Source organism: Bos grunniens, chromosome 1 (assembly GCF_055505025.1).
Source record: "Bos grunniens cultivar Pamir isolate PY7600 chromosome 1, Bosgru_T2T1.0, whole genome shotgun sequence".
Taxonomy (NCBI): domain Eukaryota; kingdom Metazoa; phylum Chordata; class Mammalia; order Artiodactyla; family Bovidae; genus Bos; species Bos grunniens.
Genome location: NC_141165.1, coordinates 12,934,305 through 12,954,869, shown reverse-complemented (window position 1 = coordinate 12,954,869; position 20,565 = coordinate 12,934,305). Strand labels below are relative to the sequence as shown.

The 20,565-nt window shown below is 54.5% G+C and overlaps 3 protein-coding genes across 9 annotated transcripts in view; 2 read left to right on the top strand and 1 right to left on the bottom strand.

Moving 5' to 3' along the window:
- The window catches only part of TSPEAR (thrombospondin type laminin G domain and EAR repeats), a 185,653-nt gene extending 166,831 nt beyond the window's left edge, over positions 1–18,822 (bottom strand). Inside the window, exon 1 of the mRNA XM_086327842.1 lies at positions 18,237–18,822. Coding sequence (XP_086183968.1) covers positions 18,237–18,321 — 85 coding nt within the window. The 5' untranslated portion in view covers positions 18,322–18,822. The remainder of the gene's footprint in view (positions 1–18,236) is intronic.
- Positions 4,343–5,185, top strand: LOC147378982 (uncharacterized). Of its 7 annotated transcripts, XM_086329078.1 has the most exons (3): positions 4,346–4,654; positions 4,778–4,882; positions 4,991–5,185. In XM_086329078.1, the coding sequence occupies exons 1-3, from the start codon at positions 4,346–4,348 to the stop codon at positions 5,183–5,185; spliced, it is 609 nt and encodes a 202-aa protein (XP_086185204.1). The 7 variants fall into 7 exon arrangements, with proteins under 7 accessions (XP_086185357.1, XP_086185204.1, XP_086185129.1 ...); XM_086329231.1 differs by lacking the exon at positions 4,778–4,882 and having other exon boundaries at positions 4,343–4,773; positions 4,996–5,185; XM_086329003.1 differs by lacking the exon at positions 4,778–4,882 and having other exon boundaries at positions 4,346–4,742; positions 4,983–5,185.
- LOC147378981 (uncharacterized) lies at positions 10,023–11,307 on the top strand. The gene has a single exon (XM_086328642.1). It carries the CDS (start codon positions 10,106–10,108, stop codon positions 10,961–10,963), a length of 858 nt encoding a protein of 285 aa, XP_086184768.1. The 5' UTR covers positions 10,023–10,105; the 3' UTR covers positions 10,964–11,307.
- Positions 18,823–20,565: the final 1,743 nt, after the last annotated feature.

Genomic DNA, 20,565 nt, shown 5'->3' with positions numbered 1-20,565 from the left:
GCAGTCACCATCTGCAGTGATTTTGGAGCCCAAAAAAATAAAGTCTGTCACTGTTTCCACTGTTTTTCCATCTGTTTGCCATGAAGTGATGGGACTGGATGCCATGATCTTCGTTTCCTGAATGTTGAGCTTTAAGGCAACTTTTTCACTCTCCTCTTTCACTTTCATCAAGAGGCCCTTTAGTTCTTCCTCACTTTCTGCCATAAGGGTGGTGTCATCTGCATATCTGAGGTTATTGATATTTCTCCCAGCAATCTTGATTCCAGCTTGTGCTTCAGCCAGCCCAGAGTTTCTCATGATGTACTCTGCCTATAAGTTAAATAAGCATTGTGACAATATACAGGCTTGACATACTCCTTTTCCTATTTGGAACCAGTCTGTTGTTCCATGTCCAGTTCTAACTGTTGCTTCCTGACCTGCATACAGATTTCTCAAGAGGCAGGTCAGGTGGTCTGGTGTTTCCATCTCTTTCAGAATTTTCCACAGTTTCTTGTGATCCACACAGTCAAAGGCTTTGGCATAGTCAATAAAGCAGAAATAGATGTTTTTCTGGAACTCTCTTGCTTTTTCCATGATCCAGCAGATGTTGGCAATTTGATCTCTGTTTCCTCTGCCTTTTCTAAATCCAGCTTGAACATCTGGAAGTTCACGGTTCACATATTGTGCCTGGCTTGGAGAATTTTGAGCATTACTTTACTAACATGTGAGATGAGTGCAACTGTGCGGTAGTTTGAGCATTCTTTGGCATTGCCTTTCTTAGGGATTGGAATGAAAACTGCCCTTTTCCAGTCCTGTGGTCACTGCTGAGTTTTCCAAATTTGCTGGCATACTGAATGCAGCACTTTCACAGCATCATCTCTTAGGATTTGAAATAGCTCAGCTGGAATTCCATCACTTCCACTAGCTTTGTTCATAGTGATGCTTCCCAAGGCCCACTTGACTTCACATTCCATGATGTCTGGCTCTAGGTGAGTGATCACACCATCATGATTATCTGGGTCGTGAAGATCTTTTCTGTACCGTTCTTCTGTGCATTCTTGCCACCTCTTCTTAATATCTTCTGCTTCTGTTAGGTCCATACCATTTCTGTCCTTTATTGAGCCCATCTTTGCATGAAATGTTCTCTTGGTATCTCTAATTTTCTTGACGAGATCTCTAGTCTTTCCCATTCTGTTGTTTTCCTCTATTTCTTTGCACTGATCACTGAGGAAGGGTTTCTTATCTCTCCTTGCTATTCTTTGGAACTCTGCATTCAGATGGGTATATCTTTCCTTTTCTCCTTTGCTATTTGCTTCTCTTCTTTTCACAGCTATTTGTAAGGCCTCCTCAGACAGCCATATTGCTTTTTTGCATTTCTTTTCCATGGGGATGGTCTTGTTCCCTGTCTCCTGTACAGTGTCACGAATCTTTGTCCATAGTTCATGAGGCACTCTGTCTATCAGATCTAGTCCCTTAAATCTATTTCTCACTTCCATTGTATAATTGTTATGCATTTGACTTAGGTCATACCTGAATGGTCTTGTGGTTTTCCCTACTTTCTTCAATTTCAGTCTGAATTTGGCAATAAGGAGCTCATGATCTGAGCCACAGTCAGCTCCCAGTCTTGTTTTTGTGACTGTATAGAGCCTCTCCATCTTTGGCTGCAGAGAACTAGCCATGACTTATAGCTGTCTTCCTCTATAATAAACTTATTATTTTCAAGAATTCTTAAGTCCCCATCAACACACTAAGAATTGAAAGACTGACACATAACACTTACCAAGGACCTACTCATCCACATTATACCAACCACAAAAATGCACAAGAGAAGAACACTATTAATAAAAGACTGAATTCATCAAGGTGATATAAGGATTAAAAATATATATGCACCACACAACTGAGACCCAAAAATATATGAAGCAAATGTTGGCAGAATTGAAGTGAGAACCAGACAGTTCTGTGATAACAGTTGAGGCTTTGGAAACCCCATGTTCAATAATGGATAAAACATCTAGGGAGATCAATAAGGAAACAGAGGACTCGAAAAACACTGCAAATCAACTAGTCAAAACAAACACACAGAACACACCACCCATCAACAGCACATTCGATGCTCTCCAGGACAAGCCATATATAGGACACAAAACAAGCCTCAGTGAATTAAAAAAAAAAAAGCTGAAATCATACAAAGGGTCTTTTCCAATCACAATGGAATGAAATTAAACATCAATAACAGAAAGAAACTAGAAAATTCACAATATGTCGAAATTAAACAACAGATTATTTTTTTAAATGGGGTCAAAGACAAAAGTCAGGAAATTAGAAAATACTGATAATGAATTAAAATGAAAACACAATGTATCAAACCTATGGTATGCAGTGAAGGCTGGGCAGAGGGGAATTTAAGCCTCTAAATGCCTACTTTAAAAAAAAAAAGAATAGGGACTTTCCTGGTGGTCCAGTGGTTGAAAATCTGCCTTCCAATACAGGGTATGTGGGTTTGATTCATGGTCAGGAAACTAAGAGAGCCACAGCTACTGAGCCTGCACACCTCCACTAGAAAGAAACCCGTACGCTGCAAAGAAGACCCCACGTGCCACAACTAAGACCCAATGCAGCCAAATATTAAATAAATATTAAAAAGAATGACCACAAATCCATAAACTAATGTTATACCTTGAAGAACTAGAAAAGAGCAAACTAAATCTAAAGATGGAAAGAAATACTGAAATTAGAGTGAAAATAAATGGCATAACAGACAGAAAAACAGCAGAGAATTAACAAAACCAAGTTTGACTCCTTGGAAAGATATACAGATAGACTAGCAAAGAAAAAACAGAGAAGGTACAGTAACTAAATTCAGAATTGAAAGTACGGATATTACCATGAACCTCAGAGAAATAAAAAGCATTATAAAAGAATACCAAGGACAATTTTGTATGCCAACAAATTATAACCTAGATGAAATAGAAATTTTTCAATAAATATACAAATTAACAGAACTGACAAAAAAAGAAACAGAAAATCTCAACAGACCTATAACAAAATATTGAATTATTAATTAATACTCTCACAGGGAAAAAAGCCCAGGACCAGATGGCTTCACTGGTGAATTCTACCAGCGTATAATAAACTAACACCAAACCTTCTCAGGCTTTTCCAAAAGCCAGACGAGAGAACACTTCCTAACTCATTCTGTGATGCCAGCATTTCCCAGAAGTAAGGAAAAATATTCACCAATATACTTTATGAACATAAATGCAAAAATGCTCAACAAAACACTAGGAACCTGACTCCAAGAGCATACCAAACTGATTATATACCATGACCACGTGCCATTTATACCAGGAATGCAAGGTTGGCTCAACATTGTTTTAAAAAAAATCAACCAATGTAAAATACTGCATTAGCAGAATGAAGGAATAAAAGATACAAGTTCTCAGACTACCCTGGTGGTACAGTGAAGAAGAACCTACGTGCCAGTGCAGGGGACACAGGCTCAATTCCTGGTGCAGGAGGATCCCACGGGCCACACAGCAACGAAGCCCATGCACCACACCTCCTGAGCCCTTGCTCTAGAGCCCATGCTGTAGAGCCACGAGCCACAACTACTGAGCTAATGAGGCCCATGCTCCTAGAGCCTGTGCTCCACAATAAGAGAAAGTCTTCCCACAGAAACAAAGAGCCAGGGCAACCAAAAATTTTAAACTTAATAAAATAAATAATCTTTAGAAGACACGATCTCAATTGGTGCAGGAAAGGATTTTGACGAAAGCCAACACAATTTCATAATTTAAAAAATTACTCAGAAAATTAGGAATAGAAGAGAAATTCTTCAACGTCATAAAAGGAATATATGAGAAATCCATAGCTAACATGACACTCAACGCACCCTTTGTTGGTGTATGAATTCAGGAGAAAATAACATGCCAATCAAGAGAGTATTTAAAAAGAACAAAACATGCTAGTGATTCAACTGAGTGTTGAGAAGTAAGGGAATAATAGCGAGAAGCCCCGGAAAGATGCTGGTGGTGGGGCTGTGAGGAGTGCTGGCCGTCTAGAGTCTACCCACAGGATGGACTCCAGGATACTGGACACCGCCCCTGGGGCTGGACCCCTGCTTCATGGATCCCCCAGGCTCCAACTCCTCAGGAGTTTAATGAGTTGAGTGACCTGTCATGGGATTATGACGCGCATCCTCAGGACCTGCTCCAACAAGGAAGCAGACTCTGCTGGGCCCCCATGATGCAACAACACACACCCCAGAGCTGTATATAAGCTCCAACCACCTAAGGACATCACACAGCCTCACCCATCCACTCTCTCACACACTCACACCTCTTCCAGCCCCATCACCTCCACCATGGCTGCCTCCAACCTGTCCGTCTACTCCAACGACCTAAGCTATGACTGTCCAGAGAGCTGCTGTGAGCCCCCCTGCTGTGCCCCCAGCTGCTGCACCCCGGCCCCCCGCCTGACCCTCCTCTGTGCCCCAGTGAGCTGCGAGTCCAGCCCCTGCTGCCAGCCAGCCTGCAGCAGCTCCTGCCCGGCCTCATGCTGCCAGCAGTCTAGCTGCCAGCCCTCCTGCTGCACCTCCTCCCCCTGCCAGCAAGACTGCTGTGAATCCGTCTGCTGCAGGCCTGTCTGCTGCACACCTGTCTGCTGCAGGCCTGTCTGCTGCACACCTGTCTGTTGCACACCTGTGTGCTATCAAGCCTCCCCCTGTTCTACCTCCTCATGTTGCCAGCAGTCCAGCTGCCAGTCCTCCTGCTGCACCTCCTCCCCCTGCCAGCAGGCCTGCTGTGAACCCGTTTGCTGCACCCCTGTCTGCTGCACCCCTGTCTGCTGCACCCCTGTCTGCTGCAGGCCTGTCTGCTGCACCCCTGTCTGCTGCAGGCCTGTCTGCTGCACACCTGTCTGCTGTGAGGCCTCCCCCTGCTGCAGACCCTCCTCCTCCTCTGTGTCCCTCCTCTGCCGCCCCGGGTGCATCCCTGCCTCCTCTTGCCAGCCCAGCTGCTGCCGCCCGGCCTCCTCCATGTCCCTCCTCTGCCGGCCCGTGTGCCGCCCCGCCTGCTGCGTGCCCACCTCTTCCTGCCAGCCCAGCTGCTGCCGCCCGGCCTCCTCTGTGTCCCTGCTCTGCCGGCCCGCGTGCCCCCGCCCTACCTGCTGCATCCCCGCCTCAGCCCCAGGGCCCTGCTGCTGACCAGGCACACCCCACCCCCCCCCGCCCAGGGCTAGCCAGGCACAATAGGGCAACCCCTCACCACCAGCCTCATGACCACCTTCAGGGTTTCTCCAGGAGCTGCTCTGAGCTACTTGGACACCCCCTCATCCTCTCTACCCAGGAGTAGGGTCCCCTCAAACTCCAGATGATCGTGCCCTTGCCTACTGCCCACTCCTCCTGGGACCCAGTGCTCAGGCCTGGGGACCAGGTTTCACAATCCAGGCCCCAGTGGTCTCACCTCAGAAGCTGCTTGAAAACATAATAAACTTGACTGCATTTAGTGGTGCTTTACTCTCTTCCGGTCATTTCTGGTAGCATTGCCAGCCAGTCTCCACAGAGGCCAGGGCACGTGCACTGCCCAGGTCCTCGCTGCCCTCCTGTCCCTGGCCACACTCCTGGGGGCCGTGCCCCACGCAGGCCTAGCACCCAGGTCCTGTCCTAGAAGCCAGCCGGGCAGGCAGGTCCTCAGCAGTGGCCAGTCGCAGGCAAAGGAACTTCACTGCCCTGGGCATCTCCTGGCCCCCTGCACTGGGGTGCTGGCAGGACACAGGATTCAGGCCACTAGGTGGAGAGGATGAGGCCTCTGCCTGCAGCGGGAGGACTCGGAGCCTGGGCAAACGGCCCCTCTCAGTCACCTGAGCTTTCCTGCCCCACCTTCCTTCTTAGGCACCTACAACCCCTCTGTCCAGAGTCCTTGCTCTGATCACACGCCCCGAGGGTTTTTCTAATATAAACAATGAGTGAGACTCAGCCCCCATCCCTCCCAGCTCAGTGCAGCTGCACCCCACCCCCAGAGCTTCCGCACAGTTCTCCCAGTCCTTTCTCCACCTTGACACCCTCCCCTCTACACTCCCACCCCCCATGTTGCTGACCCTACTCCCAGCCTGGTCACCAAAGGCCCCTTGGCAAAGGTCAGTGTCCCCCTAGACCTTGTCCTGTGGACCTATCCCTGCAGAATTTAGCCCTCGACTTGGGGACAGGTCCCTCTGCTCCTCCTTACCCCTCTGTCTCCTGGGCCTTCACCCTGACCTCCGTTCATCTCCTCGCTCCTGCGTCTGGACCTTCTGATGCATCTCGGGGCCTTTCCTGGCTTCCAGGCCACTCATGGCACCTCCAGACACAACCTCACCCCAGGACCTGTGGAAGCCCTTCGTGGACCATCCGAAGCTGAATTAGCACTTTCCCCAACTAGCCTCTACTCACACTCCATCCCAAGGGTGCCGGTCCCCTGCTGGGCCAGCTGGACTCCGCCCCCACCCCCACCCACTGTCCTGGGCCTGAGCCTGAGGCTCTCCGGCCACATGTTTGAGGTCTGTCCCTGCCTCTCACGACCACCATTTCCCCAGCTCAGGCTGACACGCCCTGTGTTTGCTAAATGGCCCTGGGCAGTGGACAGGGCCAGGGTCCCAGCTTCAGGGCCCCTGTGGCTGCCAACAGCCCGTCCTCAGCATGAGGGGCTGTGCTTGGAGGACTCCCAGTGATGCACATTCCTCTACAGAATTTATTCTGGAAAGAAACTATCATTGTCCAGTAAAACATGCCAATTTTGGAGAAAGGAGAAAGGTTTACAGGTCTGGGGGAAACTCTGCCTTCCAGGGTCCCTCAAGATATCAGCACAAAGCCCCACCCAGGTGCTAAAAATAAATCAAACTTTCAAAATGTTTTTGACTTTTTAAGAATCAATAAAAATTGTTTTAATTAAAAAAAAAAACGGGACTTCCCTGGCAGTCTAGTTGATAGGGACAGAATGAAGGGACAAAATAGGTGATTAAATAGTAAATCCCACTAGGAGATTGTAAGTGAAAAATATGAGAGACACCTGTTAGTTAATGATTACTCTAGAAAGCAGGTTTACTTAACTATAAAACCAAAAAGGCTTGCTTAGCAACAAAATTATGCAACAGGAGTACAAGGCATGTCCCAAACCAACAAAACAGTGGCGACGTGAGACCCACATCCTGCCGAATGAGCTCAGTCGGCTGTTCCGAGTGCTGAGTCACTTCAGCTGTGTCCAGTTCTTTACGACCCTATAGACCATAGCCCACCAGTTTTCTCTGTCCATGGGATTTCTCTAGGCAAGAATATTGAAGTGGGTTGCCATTTCCTCCTTCAGGAGATCTTCCCAACCCAGGGATCAAAACCATGAGCACCATCAATTGGTAACCCCCAAAACATGTTCTTTGGCTTTTAAGACACACTCTTTGCACAATATCCCCAAAACATAAAAACAATAGTAGAAAATAGGGCTTCCACCCTGCCCAGTGGTGTCATCAAGTCAATGACCCCCAAACAGCTCCGTGCACACAGAAAACAATCACTTATGGGAAGGCGACTTTGCAAAATGAAAGACATTCATTGGACTGAGACCTGAAAATTTCCTGAATTGTTATGACAGTCCTGGCCTGACCATCTAGGGAGGGACAGGTAAACTCCCTGCCCCAGAGGAAATGATGATGGAAACATGACGTCTTCTCGAGAAAGAGAAGTTCTCCTCTCTTCCCCACTTTTCCTTTGATGAGAAAACTGTGTCCACTGAGTTCTCAGGGCGTGGCATTTCTCACCCACCTGCTCGTAAGCCTCATGGTGTCCTATTCTAATAAGTGAAAGTGTTAGTTGCTCAGGCATGTGTCTTTGTGACCCCGTGGACTGTAGCCACCGGGCTACTCTGTCCATGGGATTCTCCAGGCAAGAATACTGGAGTGAGTTGACGTTCGCTTCTCCAGGGGATCTTCCTGACCCAGGAATCAAACCCAGGTCTCCTGTACTGCAGGTGGATCCTTTACCATCTGAGCCACCAGAGAAGCCTATTCTAATAAACCACTTCTTATCTACCACTTTGCTCTCACTGAATGCTTCTCTGCCCTGACACATAAAGGACTATGATACTGGAGCCCTTCAGAGGCCCCCTGAAATGACACCAATCGGTTTCACAGTGACTAAGACCTCGTGCTTCTAAAGCAGGAGGCTTGGGTTCAATTCCTGGTTGGGGAACTAACATCTTATATGCTGCAGGGGGCAGCCAAAAAGCAATAAATAAGTAAATAAATATTTTAAAGGCCAGAGCGCGGGCAGCAGAGTTTCAGGCAGCAGAGGAGAGCTGACGCCTGGGCTGCCTGGGCAGGGCTGAGCCTTTACCCGAGCCCTGGGTGCTCCCAAAGCGTGTGCGGGAAGATGGAGAGGAGGTGAATGGAGGCGGGAAGAAAGGAGAGCAGACCCCTGGAGCTCCCTTTCTGACTCAGAGCCTCCCAGCAACCACAGCCTGGAAGCTTTTTCTAGATCAGCCCACACCTGTGCACATGACCTTGGGAGGAAAAAGAACTTCGCAGACTGACTGCAACTTGCTGATTAAGGCTCTTGACCAGGAGGAGGGGACGTGAAGACAGGCAGAGGCTGAAGGGAAGTGGCCACAAGCCCAGGACACCCGGAGGCAGAAAAGCTGGAGGAGGCAGGAAGGGCCATCCCCTCTGGCCATAGGATGCCCTGATTGCAGCTCATTATAACTCTTCTCAGACTTCTGGCCTCAGAACTGTGAGAGAATACAATTCTGTTGTCTGGATATTTCATATGATCCAGTGTTGACCATTTGTTACAGCAGCCACAGGAAACTGGTGCAAATGTACATGATAAACAGATTCATAATTTTAAGTGCTGTGGCTTAAGCTGTCATTGAGACAATATAAAAACAATTAATAATGAAATAAACCTTCCTGTCCAGCCAACCGCTTCCCATACACACCATCGAGGGTCTGCCTGCCTTTCTGACCAGCCCCAGGCTCCTCGGCAGTGCTTCCCTACCCCCAGCTCCCACCCCTCCATGGTGGCTGTCACATCCCAGCTGCTCTGCATGCTGGCCTCACTAATCCCTGCCACCTGTCTCTCTCCTCCCCCACCCTTCACCTGCAGAGCTGCCCTGACCGCTGTACCTGGCAGCGTCAGGCTCAAACAGCTTTTGGTGACTCTTCCCTAGACCACCAAGTATCCCACCAGGATGTCCCAGGAGCCCACAGACAGAGGTCCAGGCTCAGCTCCCAGGAAAGAGGCAGCAGCGACAGGGTGGGGCAGAGTCTGAGTGGACGTCTGGAAGGAGGCAGGAGGAGAGGCAGAAGGAGCCCCAGCAATCTGTCCAGCAGGAGGGGGCGACCCATCCTTGGGAGCCTGAGCAGGTGCCCAGCTTTGGGAGGAGGGGGCAGCCACTCCCAGCCCCACCTGGCTGAGCCTCTGATGGGCCACCTGGTATGGCCCGAGCCACAGGGATGCCTTGAGCCTAGCAGGTGGAAAGGAGACACGCTGAGCAAGGGGACCACTGCCCATAAACATGAGCCCACCCCTGGAAACACAAAGTCTGTTGGTCTCGGCCACGCCCTTCCCGCAAGTCTTGCCCAAAACAGGACAGCTAGATACACCCAGCCTGAACCCACCCAGGTAACGCCCCTCCCTCCATCTGCAGGGGCTTGTGACAAACGCAAAAGAAAAGGGGCCATATGCCCCAGTAAAGAGCCCCTTCCAGGGCCCAGAATGCAAGTCACATTCCCTAATCCCCTGGCGCCCACAATGAGTGCCCAGTGGCCAAGAGCCCCCACTGCCCACACTGGGTCCACCCCGACCTTGTACTCCCACACCTACTCAGCACGTGGTCAGGAGCAGTATGGCCCAACACACAGGTAGGACATTTACGAGCTGGGCCTCCATCTCCCGGGAAAACAACGCAGCCCTAATGAGGGTTCCCTGGAGCCAGATCCAAACACCAACCAGGAAAGGAGCGCGTTGTGAGCCTCTGTTGGGACAACACACACACAGAAGAGGGGTATAAAGCAGGCAGCCTGAGCACCTCACACATACACACTCACACACTCACACACACTCACATCCTCACCCTCCTCCAGCCCCACCACCTCCACCATGGCTTCCTCCGCCTTGTCTGTCTGCTCCAGTGACCTGAGCTACAGCAGCCGGGTCTGCCTGCCCGGGTCCTGTGATTCTTGCACGGGCTCCTCCTGGCAGGTGGACGACTGTCCAGAGAGCTGCTGTGAGCCCCCCTGCTGTGCCCCCAGCTGCTGTGCTCCGGCCCCACTCCTGACCCTCCTCTGTGCCCCAGTGAGCTGCGAGTCCAGCCCCTGCTGCCAGCCAGCCTGCAGCAGCTCCTGTCCGGCTTTGTGCTGCCAGCAGTCTAGCTGCCAGCCCTCCTGCTGCATCTCCTCCCCCTGCCAGCAAGACTGCTGTGAGCCCGTCTGCTGCAGGCCCGTCTGCTGCAAGCCTGTCTGCCGCACGCCTGTCTGCTACACACCTGTCTGTTGCAGGCCTGTCTGCTGCACACCTGTCTGCTGTGAGGCCTCCCTCTGTTCTACATCCTCATGTTGCCAGCAATCTAGCTGCCAGCCCCCCTGCTGCACCTCCTCCCCCTGCCAGCAGGCCTGCTGTGAGCCCATCTGCTGCACCCCTGTCTGCTGCAGGCCTGTCTGCTGTGAGGCCTCCCCCTGCTGCAGACCCTCCTCCTCCGTGTCCCTGCTCTGCCGCCCTGTGTGCCGCCCCGCCTGTTGCGTGCTCACGTCCTCCTGCCAGTCCAGCTGCTGCCGCCCGGCCTCCTCCGTGTCCCTGCTCTGCCGGCCCGCATGCTCTCGCCCTGCCTGCTATGTGCCCACCTCCTCCTGCCAGTCCAGCTGCTGCCGCCCAACCTCCTCCGTGTCCCTCCTCTGCCGGCCCGCGTGCTCCCGCCCAGCCTGCTGCATCCCCGCCTCAGCCCCGGAGCCCTGCTGCTGACCTGGCACGTCTTCTCAGGGCCACCCAGGTGCTATGGGCCACTCCGTTCCCCTCTGTTGCCAGCCTCTGGCCCCCTTCAGGATTTGACCCAGACCTACATGAACGTGCACTGGCCTGAAACCTCAACTAGCAGGCCTTAGCCCACCTGCAGCCTCTGGGTCAGGCCCAGAGGAACCCGAGACAGCCCCATGTTACCGAGGGTCCACAGGCTTCTCCTGACAGCCATGGACACTGCTCTTCCCCCCAGCCTTTGGGGGCCTTGCTCTGCCCTGTCTCTGCCCGTCCTGTGCTATGTACTTTCCTCCCACAAGGGTCTTGAGCTGAGTGAATAAACTCACCATCCTTGCCTTCGCTGGTCCTCTCTCCCAGTAGCCATATGCGTCACTGTCTCCAGCCTCCGGGCTGACGTTAAGTAACCCCATCCTCAGCAGCTGTGTCTTTGGAGCATTTCCAAAGGGCTTGAGCTCTAAGGCTCACTGCGGTCATCCCCCCGGCCCTCGACTCCTGTGTCTGACTCTCTGGGCAGCTCTGGAGGGATGTGCTACGTGACCAAGACTTAGCACTGATCAGCAGGCCTCTTGGCAGGAGGGCCCGCTGGCCCCCATCTGGCTCTCCCTGGTCAGCCTGAGACTCGCAGGGGCGGGGCCTCCTGGGACACAGCTGAAGTGGAGCAGTCCTGCTGACCCCAGCTCACCTGCCCCTCCACCTGCCCTCAAACTTGGTGCTTTATTCAGTCTTCAAATACCCAAGCCTGCCTTGTCTGTGCCACGGACCACTGACCCACCCCCTCCCCAGCCCCTGGGTCAGGCTGGGTGTGATGGGGCTCAAGGGAGGAAGCCAGAGGGTAGGTGACTTCCAGGGCCCACACTGGTCCTGAGACCCAGGCTTGCTGCCTGAGGTCTACCCCTGGGGGCGCTCTGGAGTGCCCCTCATGTTTGCCAGAGCCGACATTCGCTTCTAACCTGCCTTGCCCTGCCTCACCCCTTCCCCAGTGCCACCTCCTAGCTCTTGACCTGACCCTGCTAGTGACATGACACTGCTCCCCTCAGGAGGCCATGAAATCCCACAGGAGGGGGGGGGCGGGTCAGAGAGGTCACCTGACCTCTGATGGTCTCCCCTGGAGACCCTGGTCCAGACTCCCAGGGCTAGGATGGCATTTCTAGTGCCACTGTCCCCCAAAAAAACAGGCCCTCTGGGAACCTGTTGGTGGGAGTAGGGCCCTCTTGCAACTAGAATTGGGTAGTGGAAATGGGTGTAGACAGACTCACTCTATGCCCTCTGCCTGCACTCTGGGGCTGCAGGGTCCTGATCCTGACTCCCCTACCCCCTGCCCCACAGGACCCTGTCCATATCTACAAGGACCCTCTTATGGAGAAGATGTGAGACATCAACTTCCCCAGCTGTTAGGTGATAGGAAATCCCCTGGGGCTCTGCCCACCTGGGCCTCCCTATGCCTTCACCAGCCTCCCTCTGGCCAGCTTCACCAACCGTCCAGGGACCAGGGAACTGGGGGCTCCAGCTTCCTGTATGCCTCAACTCCTCTGGCCAGCTACTGAAACCCACAGGCCCCTTCTCAAAAACACACATTTAAATGCACATACTGTAATCTTCCAGATTGCAAGAAGAGACCATGATCACTACCAATTATCCAAAAAAAAAATTTTTTTTTCTACTGACTAATAAGATGTGCGGCTTCCCTGGTGGCTCAGTGGTAAAGATTCTTTACCTGCCAATGCAAGAGACGTGGGTTCCATCCCTGGATTGGGAAGATCCTCTGAAGAAGGAAATGACAACCTGCTCCAGTATTCTTGCCTGGGAAATCCCAAGCTCAAAGGAGCCTGGAGTGGCTACGGTCCATGGGCTTGCAAGAGTTGGACATGACTTAGGTACTAAACAACAAAACTAAGATGTGGGCTTTCTCACTAAGACATTAAGAAGAGGGAGCGCAAGCCTCATTTGGATAGGGGACAGAAACTTCGTGAGTATTTGGACGGAGCACAGGGATGCTGGCGCCTCAGTTGGCGCCTCAGCTGGAGACAGTCCCAGGTGTTGCCAACACGGGGCACATCCCTCACTGGGAGCTGTTGCTTCTGCATTAGTTTTGAAGGGGAAAGTGCAGCCAGTTTCACTCAAGTTCACGGCAGCTGAATTCCAACCCCCAACTCTGGATGGAGCCACCTGCCTAAGGAACAGAACACCTGTGTACAGCAGCAGCAGCCAGTCACCAATGACCTTTCCCTGGGGCACCCCAAGTTCAGTGTGCGACACCCCAGACACACAACACACAGAGCGCGTTGTTCCAGGGAGGGTCATTGCCCAGCATGGGGTTCCCCCAGCCGGGTCCCCAGGAGTCTGCACCTGAGTCTGGACACCACTGACACTGAGCCCCAGCCTGGAGCACCGTCCAGCCCACCTGCGCCAGGTGGGGCTGTGGAGCTGCAGCGTTGGTGGCCTGGAAGGGCATCTAGTCTCCCTTGGTTTCGCGGGCTGCCAGGCCACTGCAGAAACCACGGGAACTGCGCCAAGCCAAAACCACAACCAAACTTCACCTCCAGGTGACTGTGCTCTGGGTTCTTCCCAGCAGCGCGGAGGTGTGCACACACTCACACACTAATACCCATACGTATTCACACACTTACGCACACTCACATGCGGCGCGCACCCCGCCTTCCCCTCAACATCGGATGACCCCCTTGGTCCACTCATGTCCTGCGGTCCAGGCAGGCCTGCAGGTGCGATGCCAAGGCCGGCGCGGGGGCCCCCACCCTGCCCCGCAGGGCCCAAAGGTGGGCAGCTCTGGCCTTTGAGGTCGCCTCCCCTCCCCCTTCCATTACCAGAGGCTGGTGCTGAGGGACTCGCTGGGCTGCAAACCCATTGCGCGGTAACCATCGAGGGAGTTGCGGGGGCATTCTCCTTTCCCTCACCCTCCTCCCAGCGGCGAGTAAGTACCCCTGACTTTGCTAGAGACGCTCATTATATTGGATTTGCCGGAGACCCCCACAAATTCCCTAAAGTGCAGTACCCCGACCTGGGGGCAGCATGAAAAGTGAGCGGCTAACACAGGGGGCTCCTACCCCGTGTCCCAGCCGCTCCCAGGACTGAGACCCACCGGAAGGACCGGTTTGCAGGCTTCGTGAGCAGAGCTGGGGGAGTAGGAGCTCGTGGGCATGGCTGAGAAGTGAGAGGAGGGTGAGGCGCTCGGGAGCCCCAGCCCCCGCCCAGAGTGCTCTGGCGGGAGCCGCGTTCCGCCCCGCCCCCTTCAGGCGGAAATGTGGGGTTAGGACGCAGAGGGCCTGGCACTCCCCAGACTCTCAGGACAGGGAGAGCACCCTACCCGACACCCACACAGAGGTCCTTTCTAAGCCTGGAGCTCAGAGTCCACCCAGGAGCACAGGGCAGCGGGGAGGGGGAGATGAGGCAGGTGGGGAGGGCAGGGCTCCAGCTGGAAACAAAACCCAGACCCCAAAACTCGGAATGGTGGCTTCTTAGATTTTGTCCTGGAAAAAGGCCTCCTGGAAATCCATTATTTACTCTTAAAAATCAAAACCCTAGGAGCAGCATATAGTGTATGTTGTTGCTACGTTGTTACTTAGTGGCTCAGCCGTGTCGGCCTCTTTGTGACCTCATGGACTGTAGCCCACCGGGCTGTTGTCCATGGGATTTTTCAGGCAAGAATACTGGAATGGGTTGCCATGCCCTCCTCCACGGGAGCCAACCTGTGTCTCCTGCATTGCAAGCAGATTCTTTACCCACTCAGCCATCAGGGCAGCCCCTTTGTGTATGAGGTTCCATTGCAAAAATGAGTAAGCTTTGTTTCCTAATTTCTGTGCAGGGTCCTAGCTTAATGGTTGAGAATGTTTTAAAAGGAAATGGGCGTCAGGCTGACAGTTTGTCCCCACCTGCAAGCCACCCCCCAGCCCTGCAACACTGTCAAGCAGGTGAAGTGGACCTTTCAGCCTGGGTCCCCTCACAACCGCGCCAGGGGCCCTCCCCTCGCTGTGGCACATGCCAGCTCCCACGTGCCAGCTCCTGTGGTCACCTGGGCTGTAGGGCTCAGAAGGCTGCTCCTGAGCCGGGCGCCGGCCTGGGGCTGGGGCTATTCCCAAGCAGCCTGGTGGCCACAGTACCAGAGGGTGGGGTGGGGGCCACACCCACATGGACAGAGGTCCCCTGACCTGAAGCAAGCTGCAGCTCCCAGACTGCCAACTGATCAGACGGCCTTGCCGCGTGAGCCCAGCAGGGGGTGTTGTGCCCACACTGACTCCCAGGAACCCGCCTGTGGGCCTCATTCAGCACCAGGACTCCCCAGCTCACTTCCTGCAGCGTTTTCATTAAAGGAGCTCAAAAGTCAGGGTGAGAGATTTCCTGGGAGCTGCCAGAGGTGGGGTAGGGAGGGCTTCCTGCTACCCCCAGATGCCCTTCACTGAGCTGCCTACCTGCCCGCTGGCCTGCAGCTTCCATACCTCAGCTAGCTTTTATAATGCAAACCTGTGCCCCACCTCTCCTGGGCACTGCCTCTAGCCCCAGGGATGCGCCCCACCCCAGATACCAGGTCTGATCCCACCCACAGCCTGCCCTGGGGTCCCCCATGTCTGCCAACAGCCTTGTCCATGTGCCGGGCAGGGCTGCGGTGTGCTGGTGTGCCAGCTCCCAGCCTGGGGCACAGCATCTCCCTGGCAGGGGTGTCAAGCAAGTGAAGGAGGGAGGGGCTGCTGCGGATGCCGGATCCACCAGGTACCCACACCTCAGCACCGCCCTGAGTCCTAGGCGAGGAGCCGCCTCTAACTACTCCCGGGATTACAGGGGATGTTGTTCTGACATCCCACAGCCCCTGGACAACTCCCCCCCAACCCCCTTCTCTCTGCTCCACCCCCTACACCCACCAGTGACCCAGCCTTGGGGTCCAGCTGTCCCCATTATGGCTCCCACTGAACCCCTCCACCTTTCCTGTCCACGTGGAGATGACACCGGGTGGGGATGGGCTGAGTTAGGGGTGGACAGCAGGCTCTTTGGCCACAGCTGCCGTTCACTCCTTGACCAAGAGTACTGGTCTAGAATTCAGGTCACCAAGCCATCCCCGCAGGACACACCCAGCCACTTTCTTGGCACTACACGCATCACGCCCCCCAGAATTGTGGACTTGGTGTGGGAGCTGGTAGAGTCTTACAGTCATGGTTCGCCCTGTGTCCAAGGGCAGCTGGCCCCACTGTGGGGAGCAGGGGGGGGGTCTGGGCGTCAGAAAACTCAGGCTGACTCTGGGGTCAGGGAGGCCCCGAATCCTGCCTGACCCACTCATCCCAGGGGAGCTTGCCCCACACACCCCATGTGCGCCCAGAGCCCCTGCAGACCCACCTCATCCTCCCACCCTGAGGCTGCTCCAGCAGCTGCAGCCGGTCTCCCAGCCTGCCCCTACTCTCTGCCCTCCACAGCCTTGGTCATGCTGACCACCTGCTAAGGTCTTTTTTTCCATCTTGGCTGAGGCTCTATAAGACTTCACTTGTCCTCGGATGCCCCTGTGCAGCAGGACCAGCCCCAGGCCCCTGCCCTTATCAGAGGGTCTGCCCACCAGGCTCTGGGCAGAGATGTGACCTCAGTTTGCCCATCGGCAAATCTGGCCACCCCACCTCCCGTAAGAGGCTACTCTTTCCGAGTCAGAGGCTCGGACGGGGTGGAGGGGCAGAGGACTTCAAAACCCAGGGTCACAGGGTTGCAGTCAAGGCCCCAGCACTTCCCAGGCACAGACCCAGGAACAAAGGCCAAGGGAAGGTGGAACCCAAACCCCACACAAACCCCGCGGTGTAAACTCCTGTGCTTTTCCAAACCAAACTCCATCAAAGTGACTATTTGAATCCTGACTGGCCATTATCGACTGTCCTGGGAGCGTTCCAAATTGAGCTCAGTATTATTTACTTGACTTTTATCTTTCCTCCCTGGTTCGAGGTATTTATAACTGGGTCATCTTTTAACTATCTGCAACATGCCTGCAGGGGAGAGGGGGCGGGCTTTATAAATAACCTTTATTATTACTATGCAGGTTGATTCTGTTCCCAGCGCTGAAGGGAACATGAAGACACACGTCTGTGACTCACCCACCAGGGAGACACGGAGTGCTCAGGACAGCGGGCTCGGATGCTTCACCCCTGTACCCTAGACCTGCATGCAAGTCTGTCCTCCATGCTCCAAGCCAGGGATTCAGGGTTGCAGGTGGGCTTGGCCTGCATGTGGTTTGCAAATCACGCATCCTGAGGCTTTGACTGTGGCAGGTGCAGGGGCCTGGGGGCTCGGAGGCCCAAGCTTCAGTCCTTCCCGACACCCCAACTCCATGGCTGCTCCTCTTCACCTGCACGATCTGGCTGTTCCCTGGAGGAGTGGGGGGCTGAGAACCTTTATGGACCCCCCCATACGGGTGAGCGTTCCAAACACTCATGCTGCGGGGGTTGGGGGGGGACATCATGGGCCATGGTGCCATCACCGGGAGCCAAGTGCCATCAGAGCAAAGCGCCACAACATTCAGGGACCAGGGAGGGTTCCAGGAGCCCAGGACCAGATACTTGAAAGTAAACCCAGAGCCTCACACAAGCCATCCCAGTGCCATCCTGCCCTCAATGACAGCCGGCCAAACCACCACCCTCCATAACGCCCCCCACCATCATTCACTCCCTTTCCCGAAGCCTGGCTTCTGGCTTCCAGTCTTGTCTCCCTGTTACTCTGTTTTACAGTGTTAGGTTTGATCAATAGTCTCTCGGTAGAAGCTCCAGAAAGGCATGATGAGGTCATGCTCACTGACAGGTCAAGGCGCCCTTTCTAAGGAGGAGGGGGCGGAATCTCCCCTCCAACTCCGCTCTCCGCTTGGTGGGGGTGGACAGTCGGTGCGCTAGGGGCTGTCATCACGCATTCTGCATCTCTAGGGACTGCGGCCACCAAGACTGCACTGAGCTAAGAGTGCAGCCTTGGGTTCTCTGTCCGGGGCAGGTGACGGACCTGCCAGCTGCCGGGCCTCATTCCTCTGGCAGGTGTAAGGCCTTCTCGGGAGGCCCAGCAGGTAGGTACCTGTGAAGGGCCTCGGGTGGGGGCGGCGAGGTCTTTGAAGGGAGTCCCCACCCTGCTGGCATTGCTATTGTGAGCGCCGGCTTGCTGCTCCCTTTAATCTCTGCCTCCTCCCTCCCAGTGGTGCAGTTCCCACAGCCATCTCCGCACGGTGACCTGACCTCGGCCTGCCCGCTCCCCTCCTGACCCCCAGGCCGCCCCACCCCCATCCGCGCCCCCCACCTACCAGTGCAGGGCTCCCATTGCCGGGCCCCGCGGCCTGGGGTCGCCAGGGGCAGGAGCACGACACACAGAGTCAGCAGGGCAGACATGAGGGGCCCGGGTCCCAAGCTCCATCCAGCGGCTCCGCACACGCCCGCGTCGGGGAGGCAGCCACTGGCTCCGTGAGCACCTGGCTCGGCCCTCGCAGCAACCTCGGCCCGGCAGTCACTGTGGCGGCCGCATCCCTGGGCCGGCGCAGGTGCTGCTGGCACGTCGGGCTGCAGACAGCTCTATCTCCTCATTTCCGCCCCGGGCGGGGGTCCTGCCCTGCCGATAGCATCTCCGTGGGCCTGCGATTAGTCATTGGCAAAGCGCGTTTTTCCCAAAGGAAAGACAGAAATAGATCATCCGGGAGGGCTGAGAGCGAACCAGAAAACTCCCAGGACCTGTGTCCCCTGGTGCGGACTCCAAGCCCAGGACCGAGGTCGGCCACCGCTGAAAGGAGGCAGCAGCCGGCGGGCGGTCCCTGTGCCTGCAGTGGCCGTCCAGGAGGCCGGCTCCCGCGAGGGCTTTTATCTGGTGCCCAGCCTTCCGAGGGTGTGTGGGTTTGTCAACTGCTGGGTTTCAGGAATTTCCCTCCGGAGGGAAGTCAGTCATTCAAGGGAACAGCTAATGAGGAGACAGGAGCGTCCTGGGGGAGGGGCAAGGCGGTGGTTCCTCTCCTCATGGTCTGTGGGCTCTGACCTCCCCAAACCACAGTCGACCTGCGAACCTGCTCCAGGCAGGACAGTTACTAAGCGTGATCTAAGCGTGATTATACTTTCTGAAATCCCTCCGAGAGTGTGCAAGGACAGCCTAGGGAGGGGAGAGAGTTCCCAGGCCCCCAAAGGCACCTTTTCCTTGTTTAGGAGGCAGCGTTCTGGTTGTGAACCCCAAGCTCTCCCTGGGAAGCCCCAGCTCCGAGGTGTGGGCGGCTGCCAGTCTGACACAGAAGGTACTTGTGGGGGCAAACAGAGCCTGGGTTCAGGGCTTGGAGGGAGGGGCGGGAGGGACAGAGAGAGAGAGAGACATAGGCATAGAGAGAGAAACAGAGTCAGAGAGAGGGAGGGAAAGAGAGAGAGGAAGAGGAAAGCGGAGAAAGAATATGCCAAAGGCATGCTAAGTCGCTTCAGTCATGTCCGACTCTTTGCAACCCCATGGACTATAGCCTGCCAGGCTCATCTGTTCATGGGATTCTCCAGGCGAGAATACTGGAGTGTGTTGCCATGTACTCCTCCAGGGGATCTTCCCAACCCAGGGATCGAACCCATGTCTCTTATGTCTCCTGCATTGGCAGGCGGGCTCTTTACCTCTAGTGCCACCTGGGAAGCCCATGCCAAAGGCGCTTCCCACAGCATAGCCCCTGTGACTCCAGAGATTGTCCCTCCGTCTGTTTCTCCATCTGTCTGTCCATGTACAGGTGGTTTACATCCTAATCACAGGAATCCCTGTCTCCTGAGGAAATCCCACAAGCCCCCTCTTACACCTGCCCTGTCACAGGACCGGGAGCCCCGAACCCAGAGAAAGCTCAGCAGGTCCTTCTCCATATTGGGTCCTATGAGATCCTGAGCAAGTTCATATGGACGCAATGAATTGTCTTATTCTGTCCAAGGTGCCTGGTCGGCCCTGCATAGCAGGGACCCAAGATACGTGGTGGGCTTAGTTCACAGGAAGCAGCATTTCTTCAATGTGTGTCAAGCACGCGAGCTTTGAGGGGCACAGCGAGCGCAGAGGGACCAGCGCCCTCCCTGGGGACATGCAGGCACCCATGAGTGGAAGCCTCTGAGGCTTCGGCAACACAGAAAGCCTCGCAGTCTTCTATCCCAGGTTTCCCCAGCCTCTTGTGCCGTGGCAATCACTTTTTCCCACATCACAGGCTCTAAAGTCACAGGGACATGTCCCAAGAACCCACTAGACACAAGCATGTGCAAAAAAACAGCAGGACCCTGCTTTGCGGTTGTTCAGAACCTGCCAGAAAGGTTCATGATTGGAATTTCCCTCCTGGGAATGCCTGCCCAATCGGGTTGCCTAACTGCCTCCAAGTGAAAGCATAGAAAACCTCCCAAGAGTGTCCCCAAACACATCCAGCCTAACTCTGATCCCAGCTGACCTCCCCTCTCCCTTGTCCACTTCTCTTTGGGGCTGTTCAGCTTGGAAGAGAGGCTTGTATCCCAACCACGGCTGATGCTTTCTCCAGGAAAAGCTGGGAGTGGTGACAGATAAAGGGGGATTTGAAATGACAACTTTGTGTTACAAGAGCATATCACCAAATCCCCTGGTTTTTCTATTAAACTCACCTGTCCATTATGCAGACT

Excerpts from the sequence above, each read along its gene's own strand:
- LOC147378982 (XM_086328759.1), top strand. The coding sequence starts at position 4,346 with ATGGCTGCCTCCAACCTGTCCGTCTACTCCAACGACCTAAGCTATGAC. Across the intron at positions 4,853-4,909 it reads CCCCTGTCTGCTGCAGGCCT|GCCTCCCCCTGCTGCAGACC; the intron begins GTCTGCTGCACC and ends GTCTGCTGTGAG.
- LOC147378981 (XM_086328642.1), top strand. The coding sequence starts at position 10,106 with ATGGCTTCCTCCGCCTTGTCTGTCTGCTCCAGTGACCTGAGCTACAGC.